This window comes from Bos javanicus, chromosome 15, assembly GCF_032452875.1.
Source record: "Bos javanicus breed banteng chromosome 15, ARS-OSU_banteng_1.0, whole genome shotgun sequence".
Classification (NCBI taxonomy): domain Eukaryota; kingdom Metazoa; phylum Chordata; class Mammalia; order Artiodactyla; family Bovidae; genus Bos; species Bos javanicus.
The window spans coordinates 49,055,098-49,075,638 of NC_083882.1; the positions used below are offsets into that span (position 1 = coordinate 49,055,098).

The 20,541-nt window shown below is 40.1% G+C and overlaps 1 protein-coding gene across 1 annotated transcript; it reads right to left on the reverse strand.

Moving 5' to 3' along the window:
- Window positions 1-1,716: 1,716 nt before the first annotated feature.
- Window positions 1,717-2,667, reverse strand: LOC133261302 (olfactory receptor 51F1-like). Its single transcript, XM_061439803.1, has one exon. The coding sequence runs from the start codon at window positions 2,665-2,667 to the stop codon at window positions 1,732-1,734; it is 936 nt and encodes a 311-aa protein (XP_061295787.1). The 3' UTR covers window positions 1,717-1,731.
- Between the last annotated feature and the right edge of the window lie 17,874 nt (window positions 2,668-20,541).

The window sequence follows — 20,541 nt, forward strand, 5'->3', positions numbered from 1 at the left end:
CCTAAATCCAGTCACCTTAAGATGTAAATATTTCTACAAGATATGAAATAAGGCACACAATATCTTTCCTTCAGTGCATTATTTCATACTCTTTACCCAATTCTAATCCTTCTTTCGTATGTCTTGAGGCTTGCCTGGTGTCTCAAATGGTAAAGAATCTGCCTGCAATTCAGGCGATGAGTTCAATCCCTGGGTCAGGAAAATTCCTCTGGAGAAGAGAATGCTTACCCACTCCAGTATTCTTGCCTGGAGAATTCCATGGACAGAGGAGCCTGGCAAGCTAATCTTATGTCAGAAGATTTTTGTGAGGGAATAAAAGGTATGTGCTTTTGAACTGTGGTGTTGGAGAAGACTCTTGAGAGCCCCTTGGACTGCAAGGAGATCCAACCTGTCCATCCTAAAGGAGATCAGTCCTGGGTATTCATTGGAGGGACTGATGTTGAAGCTGAAACTCCAATACTTTGGCCACCTGATGCAGAGAGCTGACTCATTTGAAAAGACCCTGATGCTGGGAAAGATTGAGGGCAAGAGGAGAAGGGGACAACAGAGGATGATATGGTTGGATGGCATCACCGACACAATGAACATGGAGTTTGGGTGGACTCCGGGAGTTGGTGATGGACAGGGAGGCCTGGCGTGCTGTGGTTCATGGGATCGCAAAGAGTTGGACATGACTAAGCCACTGAACTGAACTGAAAGGTGATGTATAATATTGTCAGAAGAGACAGGAAAGCACTAAATTTTACTACCGTTTCTGTTTTTTCCCTTGTGTGTCAGTTGCTCAGTCATGTCCAACTCTTTGTGATCCCTTGGAGTGTAGTGCTCCAGACTCCAAAACCCATGGGATTTCCCAAGCAAGAATACTGGAGTGAGTTGCCATTTCCTTCTCCATGGGATCCTCCCTCTTAGAGTCTTGTAATCTTCATTATCTACCCTTGAGTACCCAAGAATTAGAGCTGGTGCTAGAAAGTTTAGAATTCAAGTTCAGCAATAGTAGATCATAATGCCAGAACTATAGAATCCCTATGTATAAACCAGGACAAAAAATACATTTATATGACATTAAGGGATTGAAGATTAACATTTCTTAGATTCCCTCAAATCAGAAGAATAAAGAGATAATTTTTTTTTCCAGGGAATCATGGATTTTTTAAAAAGAGAATCTAATAAAACTTCCAATTCCAGTTGATTGTTCTTCAAGCTTTCATACTGTCACTTTACCAGGCACAAAGGTTATTTTATAACCTCACATATAACCTCTCTTACTCCTTTCACCATCTCATGCATCCCTTACTCCAGCTATAGTAACCATGTACAATCCTTGGTGTATCAGGCTATGTCACATTTCATTGACTTCAGAGACCTGTGCCCTGGACCTGGAAGATCCTTACGTTTTCACATGTTACATATTATTCTTAGTTCAAGTAGTTAGCTCTTCAAACAATTCTTTGAGTCTGCAATTTGATCTAGATATTTTCTTCAGTGTCATATAGCCTTCTGGATATAATTCTTTGGTAACACTCCTATTCACTGCCATTATTATATATATTTAACTTTATGTCCCTGACACTAGACTATATAAACTAGACTATAGAGGACAAGGATGTTTCTTATATAAACTTGTATTACCACCACTAAGGAAAAGTGTAATGTTACTCACAATAAAATGTTAAAGGAAGGGAGGAAGAAAGTAAGGTTATTTCTATCTAGGACATTGCATGATCAGACTTGCTACTTTGTGTTTGGAAATAGTTGGTAGAAAGCTTTACGGATTTGTTTGGTCTTCACACTATATATAATAGGGTTCAGCACTGGGGGAAATAGAAAATGGAGATTTGACATCAGTGTATGGACATATGGAGGAGCACTATGCCCAAACCGATGTACCAAAGCCAAGATGACCCAGGGGATGTAGAAGATGGCAACAGCCCCAGTGTGAGAGATGCAAGTGCCAAAAGCCTTTCGCCTTTCCTCTGGGGAGGTGATGCTAAGGATGGACTTGATGATCAGCATGTAGGAGAGGAAAATGCAGGGAATATCTATACCTGAGGTCAGAATGAGAGCAACTAAACCACAGATACTGTTGACCTTGATACTTGAGCAAGAACACTTAATCACATCAGGGTGGTAGCAATAGGAGTGAGAAAGCACATTAGGACCGCAGAAGGATAACCTCTTAAGGAGCAGGAGCAAGGGCATCAGGTTGACCAGCATTCGTACAAAAATTACCACACCAGCTTTGATGATTCTAGAGTTGGTTAGAATCATAGCATATCTTAGGGGGTTGCGGATGGCAACAAAGCGGTCAAAAGCCATGGCCAAAAGCACAGAAGATTCCATGAGGGTGAATCCATGCAGAAAGAACATCTGCAGAATGCAAGCATCCAGGCTGATGACCCTGGCATTGAACCAGAGGACACCAAGTGTTGTGGGAAGAGAGGAAATAGTGATGCCAATGTCGGTGGTGGAGAGCATGGAGAGGAAGTAGTACATGGGCTCATGGAGGCTGGAGTTTGTGATCACTACATATAGGACGGTGGTATTCCCCAAAAGGGCAATCACACAAAGGCAGCAAAAGGGGATAGAAAACCAGATGTGAAAATCTTCTAGCCCTGGAACTCCAGTTAAGAAGAAAGTTGGGGAAGTGGCATTACCAATCGACAGCATGGTGGCCTAAGTGAAATGGTATTCTTCACTTAGTTCCTGCAATGATACATTTCATTGAGTCGAAACTACTGTCTGTCAGATATTCTGATAATTGTTCTAATTATTATACCTCATGTAGTCCCTACAGAGTTAGAAGTAGCTTTTATCTATTATCTTTATTTTACAGATAAATTTCAGCTAGATTAAATTAACCCATTAAACAAGTAAAAGACAGTGTGACTCAAACTTGTCATTTTTCCTAACTGTCATACTTAGCATATGCTATGAACAGCAGGACTGAAGCTAGGGTGAGGCAAGTAAGACATTTGCCTTGGGAATGGAATATAAGGATGGTGCTAAAAAAAACAACTCACAGCAATTGGATAGATACCATTTTTATGCAATATTTAAAAAAGTCAAAATCAATGCAAAAATATCCATGACAAACAGAACATCAAAATTCTGAACCAGAGCTGTGTCAAACCACACTGGAGTCCAAAGCAAAATGAAAAATGCACATCACTATGTACATGTTTTTATGCATTTTTTGATACTTAACGTTTTGCAGAACATTAACATAACTTGAAAATGTTGACAAATGAAAAGTAATTGTATTAAATCTCACATTATTATTTTATATTTAAATATTTTATTTATATAATAATAGAATTATAATTTTACTTCAGCTAATTATAAATTATTTATAATTCTCACGAATCTCCAATATGGCAATTTTCTCAACTGAAAATGAGATAAATGGGACTTCCCTGGTGGTCCAATGGTTAAGATTTCATGTTTCCAATGCAGGGGGATTGGGGTTTGATCCTTAAATCCCTGGCTGGGGAACTAAGATCCCATAGGCCACACAGTATGGCCAAAAAGAAAAGAAAGAAAATAAGGTAAGCAAAAAAGTAGGTTTAAAAATATATTGTTGATAAGTTCGCTTTCATTAAAACTAAGGGTTCACATTTTTTTCTTTTGCACTAAACTGTAATATGACTTGGCATGGTACAGAATTTTATTTAAAACTTTGACATTTTATTGATCATGGACTAAAAAATTAGATTAGATTAGATTAAAATACTGCATTAAAACATTATTTATCATAATTGCTAAATTTTTTGGTGTCCCCTTAAGTTTTTCACTCCCCTCCCTGTAGTACTGACCTTTAGCAGTTGCTATCCTTGGATGACCTCTCATTCCAACTTTCTCTGCTGCTGCTGCTGCTGCTTCAGTCGTGTCGGACTCTGTGTGACCCCAGATTCTCCAGGCAAGAACAATGGAGTGGGTTGCCATTCCTTCTCCAATGCATGAAAGTGAAAAGAGAAAGTGAAGTCGCTCAGTCGTGTCCGACTCTTAAATGATGCTAAAAAGAATTTTAATGATTCTGAGTTTCAGGAAAAGTTTCAATACTTAACTTGTATTTTAAAATTTTAGAGCACTGCTGGAGGGTTTCTTTTTCCCCTCCCATTTCCAGCCCCTTCCCCACTATTTCCCCAATCCTAGAAAGAGAAAGGAAAGAAATATTTCTTTCTCTTTCATATTTCTACTCCAGCTTTCCCCACCTCTCTGTGACCTTGGTGCTTCTCCCCCACATCTTCTCTTTTTGTCATCTCCATACCTGCTATTCACTGGAGGAAAAAGTTCCCTGCCTTTACAAGACCCCATCAAAGAGATAAGTGAAAACTCCTGACTGATGGAACTGCTTTCTGGAGCACTTGGCTGGGGAAAATCTACAATTTCAGCCTTTTCAAGCAGGAGCAAATAGCCATTTAAATAGCTTTTCCCGTATGACAACCCTGCCAAGAGCAGAATCCCTAGCTCCAGAGGGGCCTCCTAACCCACCCCAGAGAAAATGCATGAATTTTTTCAGGCAATTGATACACTTGAGGAAAACCTCTTGAGTGTAATATTTTTGCAAAGACATTAAGCACAGCTTTCTTGCTGTGAATTACACCCTTGGAAGGGGGAAGAGATGAAAGTGACGTAACTGAGTATCAACACAGGACTACACAGGCAGGTCTCACTACATATATCATCTGATATTCTTACTTTAGCATCTCATTACTTACATTCTGCATTTAAAGGAAAAAAAATCCCCAAGCATCCAGTATCCTGCATTGAACCTGAGGGATGGTGCAGGGAAGGGGGAGAGGGGGTTCAGGATGCGGGGCTCGTGTGTGCCTGTGGCGGATTCATGTTGATGTGTTGCGGAGCCAATACAACATTTTAAAGTTAAAAAATAAAATAAAATATAAAAAAAGAAATATTAAAAAAATCATTGACAGAAAGAAGCACTAGTAAGTATTATTTCAAAGACGTCAGGAGGGATTAAAAGGAACAAAAAAGATCAAAACAAACTGCAAAAACAAGTCTTCAATAAATAGAATTTTTTGGCATGTTCAGAAATAATGATAACTATCATTTTTGAGCAGCTCCTATGTGCTGTATTTTATGGCTTAATTAATTCACACGTTTGTGGCTGTTTTCACTGATAAATTCATTTAAATAATTATGGTGAGTATGTACTATGTTCTGACCTGTTCTGACAGTGACATCTAATAATGGGGGAAGCAGATACATTACATTTACTTAAACCAATTTCTTATTTTTATTTGGCTGTGCTAGGTCTTAGTTGTGGCATGCAGGATCTTCGATCTGCCTTGTGTCACACAGGATCTTCTCATTGCCTGTGTGGGATCTTTAGTTGAAGCAGGTGGGATCTAGTTCCCTGACCAGGGATTGAACCTGGGGCCTCTACACTGGGAATGTAGAGTCTTAGCCACTGGACACTGGACCACCAGGGAGAGTGAAAAGTGGTAGTCACTCAGTCATGTCCAATTCTTTGCAACCCCATGGACTGTAGCCCAGCAGACTCTTCTGTCCATGGAATTCTCCAAGCAAGGATACTGGAGTGGGTTTCCATGCCCTCCTCCAGGGGATCTTCCTGACCCAGGATCGAACCCAGGTCTCCTGCATTGCATGGGGATTCTTTGCTGTCTGAGCCACTAGGGAAGTCCCTACTTAAACTATTTTGGATTAAATATGTTGAGCTGAGGAGACTAGCCTGGATTATCCAGGTGGACTTGATGTAATAACAAAGGTTTTTATAAGAAGGAGGCACAAAGCTCAGAGTTGGAGTAGGACACAGAACTATGGAAGGAGAGACTGGAGATCTGTAAGGAAAGGGACATAAGCTAAGGAATGCAGACAAGCTCTAGAAACTGGAAAAGGCAAGGAAACAGATTTTCCGCTAGAGCCTCCAGAAAGAATACAACTCTGCTGAAACCTTGCTTTTTAGCCCCACAACTTTTATTTTAGACCTTGACCTCCAAACTGTAAGATAATACATTTGTGGTATTTTAAGCCACTGAATTTATACTAATTTATGGTAATTTGTTAAGCAGTATGAAAATGCTAATTCAGAACTCACCCACAAGGCAGTGTGAGTAAAGGTTACTCCACTGGTGTCCAAATGCCTTTTCTGCTGTTGGCAAATAGCTACACTGCTTTTGGCACCTAAAGCTAAGATCTCTCCTTTTTAATCATCTCCTTTTTTAAAATCTCAGTTTTATTTATTTATTTATTTTGCTTTACAATGTTGTATTGGTTTTGCCATACACTGACATGAGTCCACCATGGGTGTACATGTGTTCCCCATCGTGAACCCCCCTCCTTCCTCCTCCCCATCCCATCCCTCTGGGTCATTCCAGTGCACCAGCCCCGAGCACCCAGTATCATGCATCCAACCTGGACTGGCGATTCACTTCACATGTGATAATTTACACGTTTCAATGCCATTCTCCTATATCATCCCACCCTAGCCCTCTCCCACAGAGTCCAAAAGACTGTTCTATACATCTGTGTCTCTTTTGTTGTCCCTCATAGAGGGTTTTTGTTATCATCTTTCTAAATTCCATATATATTCATTAGTATACTGTATTGGTGTTTTTCTTTCTGGCTTACTGCACTCTGTATAATAGGCTCCAGTTACATCCACCTCATTAGAATTGATTCAAATGTATATAATTTAATGACTGAGTAAACCATTGTGTATATGTACCACAGCTTTCTTATTCATTCCACTTGGAGGATTCTATTTGGAGATGAGGCTAAAAATGCCCCCAAATCAATTATATGAATTATTTAAAATGTAATACTTGCTAATAAATACATAGTTTAGAAAGGCTATTTCATGTTTAATTATATAATTTAATCCACAAAATAACACTATATAATTTATTTATAATTATCATTCTAATTTAACAGAAAAGGAAACCGAAGTCCCAGTGTGTTAAAGCAATTTATTCAAATTTATGCAGCTGGTAAATTGTGGCATGTAACCCTAACATTAAATATGTTTCTGCTCAATTACTGCTCCTCATCATGTTTGAAGGAGTGCATACTTCAGAGGTATAACAACAAATATAAATAATAAAATTTTCCTTTTTGCTATCACTTTCTACATGAGTTCATACTGAAAGTATAACCATTTTGGAATCTGACTGATTGGTGTTTAAATCTTAACTCTGTCATCACTAGTTTGTGACATTGGGTATGTGCTTGTCTCATTGATAAAATGTGGATAATAATATAATAATATTGTGAAAATGACTTGAGACAAAGTCTGTACAACACAACATAGTGTTTGTCACATGGATGATGCTCAATGAATGGGAGACTCATTTGGATAGAACTTGGCAAAAACTGATATTTTTGAAATTACATTTGGAGTATTTACAATATTCTAGTTGTGGATTAAATAAAAGTTTCTGTATACTCTATGTATATTATATATAGTATATAGATGACACCACCCTTATGGCAGAAAGTGAAGAGGAACTAAAAAGCCTCTTGACGAAAGTGAAAGTGGAGAGTGAAAAAGTTGGCTTAAAGCTCAACATTCAGAAAATGAAGATCATGGCATCTGGTCCCATCACTTCATGGGAAATAGATGGGGAAACAGTGGAAACAGTGGCAGACTTTATTTTTATGGGCTCCAGAATCACTACAGGTGGTGACTGCAGCCATGAAATTAAAAGACGCTTACTCCTTGGAAGGAAAGTTATGACCAATCTAGATAGCATATTCAAAAGCAGAGACATTACGTTGCCAACAAAGATTCGTCTAGTCAAGGCTATGGTTTTTCCTGTGGTCATGTATGGATGTGAGAGTTGGACTGTGAAGAAAGCTGAGTGCCAAAGAATTGATGCTTTTGAACTGTGGTGTTGGAGAACACTGTTGAGAGCCCCTTGGACTGCAAGGAGATCCAACCAGTCCATTCTGAAGGAGATCATCCCTGGGATTTCTTTGGAAGGAATGATGCTAAAGCTGAAACTCCAGTACTTTGGCCACCTCATGCGAAGAGTTGACTCATTGGAAAAGACTCTGATGCTGGGAGGGATTGGGGGCAAGAGGAGAAGGGGACGACAGAGGATGAGATGGTTGGATGGTATCACTGACTCGATGGACATGAGTCTCAGTGAACTCTGGGAGTTGGTGATGGACAGGGAGGCCTGGTGTGCTGCAATTCATGGGGTCGCAAAGAGCCGGATACGAGCGACTGATCTGATCTTATCTGATCTGATACAGAATAAAACTATGGAAAATGTTAATTGTTCTTATCGCTAGTTTGAAAATTACAACAGCTGATTTGTTTGGTTTCTTCACCCAATTCTTTTATCTCCCTCTCATGGTAGAAAGGAACTTTTAAAAAATGCAATATGCACACACTTATGCCATGAGGAATTGTCAGAATGAGTAAGAAAGTGTTTGTTCATCCTATATCTACTTGCCCAAGTTCACTATTACAAGGGACTTATTCATTTTAAGAATCTACTCATTCTAATTTTTGAGCCAGGTAGAATAAAATTGAGGACTTGGGTTGGTGCTCTTCCTGGATATCATGTTGCAAGTAAATGAAGAAGACACAGTTCATGTCACAGTCCAAGTAGGGCTGGACATAAAGTTCTTCCTCTAGAATACTTCACAGGCACACTGCAGACAATTCCTGAAGAAAAGACACTGTGATCCTATCCTTTCTCAATCTTCTTTATTCCCTCTGCTTTCTCCAAACAGGTGTGCTAACAATGCTTACTTTTTTAGTGGAACAGGCTGTAACAAGAAAGGTTATAAGACCTTGATGTGCTCCCTCTGTGGGGTAATCTTTCATTGATTTTTGAGAGGAATCCAGGATTTTAGTGACTAGAGTTTTGAGATGCAATTATGTGCACTATTTAAGTAGGGAGAGAGGCTTCTAGGAGGCTGAGGCTCAGCCACACAGAATTCATCAGTAGTGGCATTGTCTTCCCAATTCATCTGCTTCTCTTTCTATGTGTGACTTGATGGATAACGGGTGTAGAGGAAAAGATATGTGTATATATGTCCAAAGTGGCATCAATCACCTCATTCCCCTCGTTATTACTGCTTTCAACACTTGGCAGAGTCAACTACAGAACCAGCATTCACAGCACAGTTGGAACGCCAAAGAGAATAGCAGCGTAAATTTATCATGCCCTTTGGATAAGGGGCCAGTCTGGGCTTAAGAATTTTGAAGGGTTAAGAAGATGAGTAGCATTGAAATATGTATAATATCATATATGAAACTAGTCGCCAGTTCAGATTCGATGCACGATACTGGATGCTTGGGGCTGGTGCACTGGGACAACCCAGAGGGATGGTATGGGGAGGGAGGAGGGAGGAGGGTTCAGGATGGGGAACACATGTATGCCTGTGGTGGATTCATTTCGATATATGGCAGAACCAATACAATATTGTAAAGTTTAAAAAAAAAAAATGAGTCGTGCTTAATACCAGGATAATAGTATATACTTTCTCCATAAGTTCAATGTGATTTAATTCAATAAAGTGATTATTTTGTTGACCCCTGCCCCCATTAATTGCAACACACTCCAGTACTCTTGCCTGGAAAATCCTATGGAGGGAGAAGCCTGGTAGACTACAGTCCATGGGGTCTTGAAGGGTCGGACACAACTGAGCGACTTCACTTTCACTTTTCACCTCTATGATTGGAGAAGGAAATGGCAACCCACTCCAGTGTTCTTGCCTGGAGAATCCCAGGGACAGAAGAGCCTGGTGGGCTGCTGTCTCTGGGGTCACACAGAGTTGGGCATGACTGAAGCCACTTAGCAGCAGCAGCAGCAGCTCCCCCCCCCCACCCTATTAAGTAAGCAAGGAATTCAATGTGTGCTTGTTGCTAAGTCTCTTTGCAACCCCATGGACTGCTAGGCTCCTCTGTTCATGGATTTCCCAGGCAAGAATACTGGAGTTGGGGGTCATTCCTTCTCTAGGGGATCTTCCCGACCTAAAGATCGAATCCATGTCTCCTGCTTGGCAGGCGGATGGATTATTTACCACTGTGCCATCTGGAAAGCGCAAGGATTCAATACTGTGAGCAATTGTTGACTGAGTGGATGATTGAATACAGACAGGAGACCAGACCACAGCTATGTATTTTTAACTGTGTCTCTGTATTTGCTCTGGTCTTACCTAATGCATAAGTTGGCCATCAAGCTGCAAGGCAGAGATATTTCTTGTTGTGATTTAAAAATACTTTTCTATTAGTGCATCTGTGAAAGTAAAGGGCTTTTCTGAATTCCCGTGAAACAGCTATTGCGTCAGAAGTCTGATAAAGAACAATGCCTGCTAGTGTGAATGAGGGAAATGTGATGTTGAATGTATATAACTGAGAAGAAATATTATGCATCTGTGGGCCTTTCTGAAAAATTTCTGATCAGGAATTTAGATTCATGGATGCAGGTACATTTCTGAAGCCTTCTCTCTTGCTTTATATTTCATTAGAATGAATTTTCAAAAAAGACTAATTCTCTAATTTTCCTACCTGGGAAATAAAGTGTTTCTGGGTGTCTGCTAGTATATTCTTTTTTTTTCTGCTAGTATATTCTTAAAGTAAGTATCTCTGAAAAAATGCTAATGTCAAATTTTAACTATTTTTTAAATGCTTGGATCCAGAATTGAGTTACACATGCTAGATTATCATAGATTTTATCATAGATTTTATATTGATAAAATATATTCACACTGGATATATTCATATTGACCAATATAAATAATATTTATTAAGTGTCTACTGTGGACCAGACAGATTTGTAGCTACACTCAATGTAGAGAAACATTTGAGAAGGTTATATGTATAGCATAACAATCAACTTATCATATTTAAATGTTTAAAGAATCTAACTGGGTATTTAAATAGATGGGTACACAAGTATTAAAATTAAAGTGTATCTCCCTTTTAAGAAGGAATCAATCGTATTATAGTAATTATATGTATAATAGTAACTGCATTAGAGTAATTATGGTAGCTAAAGCAAAGGAAGAAGTAGAGTCCCTGAGACCTACAGCAACAGGATGACATGAGTATTAGGGGCACAGGCCACATGACTTGGGCAGGGCTTCTCCAATGGGTAGCTAGAGAATAGCCTGGAATATCATAGCGTATGGTGTTGTAATGACATATACACCAAATTCAATCACAGAGAAGATCTTACATATGGTCTGGCATCAACATACATCAGTTTCAGCATAGCCACATGCTTACAGTAGGTCTAAGGGATGATTTGGTTGAGGTAAAATATCAATCAGGAGAACATGGAGCAAAGGGGGTTCACTCCTACAATGCTTTTGTTATTACAGCTGTTCCCAGCTTGACTGCCAATTACTGGAATATGATGAAATGGTGGAGTAGGAAGCATATGGAGACCTCCAGTACCAGATGGCACATGGCCAACCCTGACTGACAGAGCATGGATAAAGCAGACCTGTTGGAGCAGAAGCAGTTACAGTAGTTGATTTTATGTGTTTAGAACCAATAAAATGGACAGCATCTCAGATCAGGTGAGAGTAAGAGGGTCTCCCCACCATGAAAGCTAGCAGGGTCAGAAAGAAATACATGTTTCATAGAAGTAGAAAGTGCAGGACACATCACAGAGGGGGCTGATTCTCACAACAGCCATTGTGTAGCATACACAGGACAGGAAACAGATCCAGACTGGGGAGCCTCCCACCTTGAAAAGACACAAGGAGTTGGTGGAGAGCTGGTCGACAATGATGGCATCAGAGGATGACTACTGTTGGATTAGGAGCCTACCTTTTATTTGGCAAAATTAATACAATATTGTAAAGTTTAAAAATAAAATAAAATTTAAAAAAAATAAAAATAAAAAATAAAAACACTAATTCCTCAAAAAAAAAAAAAAAACAAAGAGACTAATTGAGTCACAAGCACATTATTTTCGAGAAGTCTGGGAATTATGAGAGCTGAGTAATTAGAAAATGGTCTGAACTGGAAATCGCTTATCATATGTTAATAAATACACATATTTTCCTAAATTAAACCTTAAAATGAGCTATATTTTCTCCTGATGGTATGTTTATAAATCACAAGCCCAAATTTATGGAATGAAGAATAAACACTTTAAACTTTGTCTCCAAATGGAAATGAGTCACAGTAAACGTTACATCAACCTCTGTCCTTTTTTTCCACATAAAAGTCAAATTTGTCTAAAGAAACAAATTACTTTTTCATTATGCCTGTGGGTGTAATTTTGTTGTTGTTCTGTCACTATGTCATGTTCAACTCTTTGCAACCCCATGGATTGAAGCATGCCAGACTTCCCTTGTCCTTCACTGTCTTCCGGAGTTTGCTCAAACTCATGTCCATTGAATCGATGATGCCATCCAACCATCTGATCCTCTGTCATCCCTGTCTCCTCCCGCTCTCAATCTTTCCCAGCATCAGGGTCTTTTTCAATGAGTCAGCTCTTCACATGGGTGTATCTAACCACTCTTTTATATACATTAGATTAAAATAAATTAGAATAATCATGAAAATGGGAAAGAGAGAGAAAGAGAAATGCCTAACTCAACCATCATCTTGCCATCTATCCTGTGCTCTGTGTAATTCTTTATAGCCTGCTGAGGACGTTTTCATGCTTTTGCCTTCATCTGGGGCCAGCGTTACCTGTTAGGGCTTCCTTTTTCCCCTCAGATCCCAGTTTCTCTAGGAGCCCCAAATTCCCACCCTGAATTTGCTTAGGCTTTTTGGTTAAACACAGAGATCTCTTGGAGGATCTCTGTCCTGCAAGCTAAAACCCTGAAGACCTAGGTAAGATCGAGCCTGTATTTGACTCTGCAGCCTTGTTTCAGCCTTGTTTGCTGCTGCTCCTATATCTTTCATTTCAAAGGTTTATCACCTTTAAAAATGCTGATTCCTCGACTTTGACTTTCCTTCCCATTTGTAGCCCTTTGATGTATTAAAACTATCCAATTAAAGCCACAGATTAATCATCACTTCCTTGGTGATATCTCTTCTGATGCTTTTCCTGCTCTCAGGTCTCCCTACCAATGGGAGAATTCATAAATACACAAACTCCCTTGTGTATTTATGTTTCCGTAAATACAAACTTGTTTCTTTGGAAGTAGGCAGGTCTAATGGCAACCCACTCCGGTATTCTTTCCTGGAGAATTCCATGGACAGGGGAGCCTGTCGGGCTACAGTCCATGGAGTCACAAACAGTTGGACATGACTAAGTGACTAAGCAACAACAAATTAGTGATTGTTGTTTTATTCGGAGAGCTGAGAAGAAGGTCATTGAAGAGCTGGTCCCTGAAATACTAGAGATGTACCCAATCATACCCTAGGACCAGATCTGAGCTGAACTGGTTTTCGGGTCTCCTGACTCTGTGTAGTGGTTCTCCCATTCTTTTGCTACTTTTAGGGAAATCTTAGGCCTAATTTCTGGGAACCTGGGGGAAAGGGATGAAGCCTCAGGGCTAGTATCTCCCATAATTTCTGCTTGAATTACCATTATTAACAGTGAATCAGTAAACCAATAATTCAGTTCAGATTCATATGCTTATGTGCTTTATGAAAGTGAGAGATCACAGAAAACCCATACAATGGACTGCTTGTTTTCTTTTAATTCCAAATGAGATCTTTCTAGGGTATACTATTCATCATTCACTTATCTGTTTCTTTAAGCACTTACTCTATTCCAGGCTGCTAAGTGTTGGGCATGCACCAATGAGAATGGTCTGGTGGCTGCCCTCAAAAATTCTCAGTCGAAAGACCACAAAAAGCATGGCTGTTGAGGATTATTAGTAAGACAGAAGACACACGGAAGAGTAATTATTGAAAAATCACTGAATGAATGAATGTATAAATGACTCCCTCTTCTATGTGGATTAAAGAAAACCAGCTTCAAAAATAATTGAATCATTTTGTGGATAATTCAAATCATCACTCCCATTGGCCCAGAGACAATATCACTACACTGTAGACTTCACTATTCCTTTTCCAGAGCAACATTTACTCTTCTCTCAATTCATCTCCTCTTTCTGGCTCCATGCTCACACACCTTCCTGCTATAATGGATCTGACAGGTATCACCGCTCTGTTTCCAGAAATAAGAGAAACAGCAGCCTGAAGATGCTGAAGATCTGGATAACAGCATTCACTGAGAGCTTTCTATTCCATTCCAGGAGACAATTAAAACATGAGACCTGCTGGGGAAGTATCCTGCCCCTGTTTTATTGTTTAGTCACTGAGTTGTGTCTGACTCTGTGACTCCATGGACTGCAACACAGCAAGCTTCCCTGTCCTTCACCATCTCCTGGAGCTTACTCAAACTCATGTCCATTGAAACAGTGATGCCATCCAACCATCTCATCCTCTGTCGTCCCCTTCTTCTCCTGCCTTCAATCTTTCCCAGCATCAGGGTCTTTTCTAATGAGTGAGTTCTTTGCATCAGGTGGTCAAAGTATTGGAGCTTCAGTTTCAGCATCAGTCCTTCCAATGAATACTCAGGGTTGATTTCTTTTAGGATTGTCTGGTTTGTTCTCCTTGCAGTCCAAGGAACTCTCAGGAGTCTTCTCCAACACCCCATTGGCCTTGAACATCTTTTAAAATATGAAGTTTACAAAACAGAAATTGGCACACGTTCCTTTTCAAAACTCTTCCAAGGGAGCCATGTTGCATGACTCCAGGGGCATCATTAATACAAATTATCATGTGAATGTCTCCTCAGAGTTGTAAACATGTAGTGGATTTCTTAGAAAGGATCAATTCCTACCTAGTAGATCTGCCTTTTGTTTATTTTTACCCACTCCCTTTCTGCCTCTGCTGTACATTCTGACTCAGAAATATACCCAAGGATCTTAGATTGTTCAGTTTCTGTTTTCTCATCTACAAAATGTAACTGGATAGACACTTGTAGATACGCACGTGCAGTGATGCAAATGTCTGTAATCAATACTGGAGCTGGCATGTGGAGGGCTTCCAGAAATGAGAGATCCTAAATCTTTTCCCTGAGGAGCCACACCTAAGATAGACCCATGGAGAACTGAAACCCAGAGACTGAGACTCTACGTTGATCTTGGATGAGGTTGGGGTGGAGGCTGTGGTCTGTGAAGTCAGGCGTCAAACCTCCTTGGGCCTTTCTCTCCCTCCTTCTCTGGTCCTGGGAGTCCAAGGCTCAGAAGACAGACTAGGATTAGTCAGTGACTTCAGGGTTAGCTGACTGAGAGTCAACATTAAAATGCACAATCAGATCACTAAGGTGTTTAGGAGTAAGTAAGTGTGATGACAGCAGATTTTACCAGTTGCTGTTAGAATACACACGTGCATGCTAAGTCACTTCAGTTGTGTTCGACTCTTTGTGACCCTATGGACTGTAGCCCACCAGGATCCTCTGTCCATGCACCCTCCTCCAGTAGGCCTTCCCTACCCAGGGATTGAACCCACATCTCTTAAGTCTCCTGCTTTGGCAGGCAGATTCTTGACCACCAGTGCCACCTGGGAAGCTGTGAGAGCACAGTAAGTGTTAGTCACTCCTCTGTTTATGGGGATTCTCCAGGCAAGAATACTGGAGTGGGTTGCCATTCTCTTGCCCAGGGGATCTTCTTGACCCAGGGATTGAGCCCAGGTCTCCTGCATTGCAGGCAGATTCTTTACCATCTGAGCCACCAGGGAAGCCTGTGAGAACACAGAGGAGTAGTTTTTAGGATGAGCTATGAACTATTGATCTCTATAACTGCAGCACCAAGTGCAGCACTGACATATAAGTGATAAAGAAATGCTTGTTGAATATGAAATGCCATCATACCAATAACCCTGTGTCTGGCTCCACACAGAGTAGACAATACTGATGAAGATTCAGCTTTCGAAATTACTCTAGAATGGAATTCTGAGAGCTTGGCTTGGCTCTTAGCAATGTTTAAAAACCTGGAGAAGCTGACTTTCCAGGGCTGCGTTTGTTAAGGTCTGTCTGGTCTCTCTCGGTCACTTGTGTCATGTTAGAGATGTGTGTTACTTGAGAGAAGAGAGGGGCAGTGATGACTCTGCCTATCTTACAAAGGGGAAATTGAATTCCTCAATCACAGTACTCATTTGATACTTTTTACAAATTGGCTACAGAAAGCTTGAATTTAGTTACAAATTTGAACCCATTGGCTCTTGTATGATGAAAGCAATCATCTATTTTCATCAATTCAGAACAGCTAAGGATACTTCTAATCAGGGTGGACTTAGGAGATCACGCAGTGGTAGAGAATTTGCCAGCCAATGCAGGAGACACAGGAGTTGTGGGTTCAATTCCTGGATTGGAAACATCCCCTGGAGGATGAAATGGCAGTTTACTCCAGTATTATTGCCTGGAGAATCCCATGGACAGAGAAGCCTGGCAGACTACAGTCCATGGGGTCACAAAGTGTCAGACACGACTGAGTGCAGGAGAGAGCTGCATAGCTCAAGTACTAACTTTTTATACTGGAGCTGGAATTGTAGGTATTCAGGATGTTTATTTTGAGTCTCTCCTACTATTTAAATGCTCTAATGGACAGTTTCTCTTGTTCCCCACTCTATTCCCATCCTCTTACAGAATGTTTGGTGCAGACAATTGTTCAATAAATCATTTCTTGAACAGAAATTTTAAAATGTTTCAAATATTTTACATTTGTTAATTAAAAAGAAGAGAATGAGGGAAATTGTTATTTATATAATGAACTTATCTCATTTGACCAACAGAAATCTTCAAAATTTCCATGGGGATAAATGAAAGGGGCCTTTAGGACTGAGATCCAGTTTTGGAGGGAAGAGGGAATAATATACATGGAAATGCCATCTTGTGGTTCCTAGTGAAATTGTTAGGACAAAGGTATCACACAGGCAAAAATTCATTCATTCACTCAGTGAAGTTTTGTGTGTGTGTGTGTGAGCTAGTTTTGGGTAGAATAGTCAGCAATTATTTTATGCTTTCATGAATTTATATTCAAGTCAGAGGAATAAATAACAAGTAAGTATTTTAAATAATTACACTTTGGGCTAAGATACATAGAAAATAAAATGTGTTGAAAGAAAATAATAAGGGGAAGAATCTAGTTAAGATACACAGGTTAAAAAATAACTCACTGATAAGGTGGTATTAGTTGAACTACAGAGTGATGAGAAGTAGAAAGTTCTAGAAGCAAACCATGTGGAGAACTGTTATGATTAAAAGCAAAGCCTTAAGAGCAGTAAGAAGTGGATATGTGTGGAAGTAAAAGACTAGAATGGTAGAAGGTGAAGCAAGAGAGAAAGATGTAGAAAAAAAATGTATACTCCTGAGCAAGAATAGGAAATGAATCATTCATTAATGCAACAGTATGAATGAATCTGAAAAGCTTTATACTGAGTGGGACACCAAACTAAAGTTTTAGTGAGAGGAAAAAAATAACTAAACTCAAGTTTTAGTGAGAGAAAGAACTCAGATCAGAATTTACCTGCTTGGGAAGAGGGGAGTGTTTAACTAAAATACACAGCAAAAATCTTTATGAAGTGATGGGGATTTTCTATATCCTAATTGGGCAGGTCACCACACAGACATTTACATGTGTCAGAACTCATTAAACTATGTATTAAGATATTCCCATTTTACTGTCTCAAGTTATATAGCCATAAAATGATTTTTAAAAGAAAAAGGAAGAGACTCACAACTATTAACTGATTTCCTGATAGAGGGATCAAAATTCTAGGCAACTCTAAAATTTGGGAATTTTTACAATGGTCCTTCAGAACACCCAGGCTACCCTGGTGGCTCAGATGGTAAAGTGTCTGCCTGCAATGCGGGCGACCTCGGTTCGATTCCTGGGTCGGGAAAATCCCCTGGAGAAAGAAATGGCAATCCACTCCAGCACTCTTGCCTGGAAAATCCCATGGATGAAGGAGCCTGATAGGCTACAGTCCATGGGGTTGCAAAGAGTCGGACCCGACTGAGTGACTTCACTTTTACTTTCAGAACACCTATTTATTTCTGGAGGCACTTTTAGGCTCCAATAGCTGTTTTCTTCTCGGAAAAGCAAACATACTCCTGATTTCTCTTTAAACGCCTTCATCTGATGTTGATTTTTTTTTTTTTTTTTAACATTGGCTTTAAAAACATGAGCGCCTGAATTTTCGAATCTTCTTCACCACTGATTGTGACAAGAAAGAGGTGAGTAAGAATACAAATATAAATGTGATACATGCTTATATTACCTTGACTGTGGTGATGGTATCATGCATGTATGCATATGCCCAAATTCATCAAAATGTAAGCATTAAATATGTGATTAATTAAATGAAATTAATCAAATAAAATTAAATTTTATTAAAATGAAAATTGGAAAATGTAAGTGTTCATTCCAATCCCTAAGAAAGGCAATGCCAAAGAATTTTCAAACTACCTCACAATTGCACTCATCTTACTGCTGCTGCTGCTGCTGCTGCTAAGTCGCTTCAGTCATGTCCAACTCTGTGCGACCCCATAGATGGCAGCCCACCAGGTTCCCCCATCCCTGGGATTCTCCAGGTAAGAACACTGGAGTGGGTTGCCATTTCCTTCTCCAATGCATGAAAGTGAAAAGTGAAAGTGAAGTTGCTCAGTCGTGTCCGACTCTTAGCGACCCCATGGACTGCAGCCTACCAGGCTCCTCCATCCATGGGATTTTCCAGGCAAGAGTTCTGGAGTGGGGTGTCATTGCCTTCTCCGGCATTCATCTTACACGCTAGCAAAGTAATGTTCAAAATTTTCCAAGCCAGGCTTCAACAGTATGTGAATTGTGAACTTCCAGATGTTCAAGCTGGATTTAGAAAAGGCAGAGGAATCAGAGATCAAATTGCCAACATCTGTTGGATCATTGAAAAAGCAAGAGAGTTCCAGAAAAACATCTACTTCTGCTTCATCAACTACACCAAAACATTTGACTGTGACTGTGTGGATCACAACAAACTGTGGAAAATTCTTAGAGAGATGGGCATATCAGACCACCTGACCTGCCTTCTGAGAAATCTGTATGCAGGTCAAGAAGGAACAATTAGAACTGGACATGTAACAACAGACTGGTTCCAAATTGGGTAAGGAGTACATCAAGGCTGTATACTGTCACCCTGCTTATTTAACTTATATGCAGAGTGAAAGAAAGTGAAAGTGAAGTCGCTTGTGGTGTCCAACTCTTTGCGACCCCATGGACTGTAGCCTACCAGGCTCCCCCTTCCATGGGATTCTCCAGGCAACAGTACTGGAGTGGGTTGCCATTTCCTTCTACAGGGGATCTTCTCAACCCAGGGATCGAACCCAGGTCTCCTGAATTCCAGGCAGACACTTTAACCTCTGAGCCTATATGCAGAGTACATCAAGCAAAATGCTAGGCTAGATGAAGCACAAGCTGGAATCAAGATTGCTGGGAGAACTATCAATAACTTCAGATATGCAGATGCCACCACCCTTATGGCAGAAAGCAAAGAAGATCTAAAGAGCTTCTTGATAAAAGTGAAAGAGGAGAGTGAAAAAGTTGGCTTAAAACTCAACATTCAGAAAACTAAGATCATAACACCCAGTCCCATCACTTCATGGGAAATAGATGGGGAAACAATGGAAACAGTGAGAGACTTTATTTTGGGGGGGCTCCAAAATCACTGCAGATGTTGACTGCAGCCATGAGATTAAAAGATTCTTACTCCTTGGAAGAAAAGCTATGACCAACCTAGACAGCATATTAAAAAGCAGAGACATTACTTTACCAACAAACGTCCATTTAGTCAAAGCTATGGTTTTTCCAGTAGGCAGGTATGGATGTGAGAGTTGGACTATAAAGAAAGCTGAGTGCTGAATAATTGATGCTTTTGAACTGTAGTGTTGGAGAAGACTCTGGAGAGTCCCTTGGACAGCAAGGAGATCCAACCAGTCCATCTTAAAGGAAATCAGTCCTGAATCTTCATTAAAAGGACTGATGTTAAGGCTGAAGCTCCAATTCTTTGGCCACCTGATGTGAAAAACTGACTCATTGGAAAAGACCCTGATGCTAGGAAAGATTGAAGGCAGGAGGAGAAGGGGAGACAGAGGATGAGATGGTTGGATGACATTACTGGCTAGATGGACATGAGTTTGAGTAATCTCCGTGCATTGGTGATGGACAGGAAAGCCTGGTGTGCTGCAGTCCGTGGGGTCACAAAGAGTTGGACACTGAGCAACTGAACTGAACTTAAATATATACAACTATTTTTATGTTACATATACTTCAATACAGACTTCCCTGGTGGCTCAGATGGTAAAGAGTCTGCTTACAGTACAGGAGACCCGGGTTCAATCTCTGGATCAGGAAGATCCCCTGGAAAAGGAAATGGCAACCCACTCTAGTATTCTTGACTGGAGAATTCCATGGACAGAGGAGCCTGGCAGGCTACAGCCCATGGAGTTGCAAAGATGTGGACATGACTGAACGAGTTTCACTTCACTATAACTCAGTAAATTTGAAAAAAAAAATTGTGACATCCTGGAAAACTTTATGCATTTATATCATCAATGCCTTAACAGTGGGGACCTTGGGGTGGTTAAAACC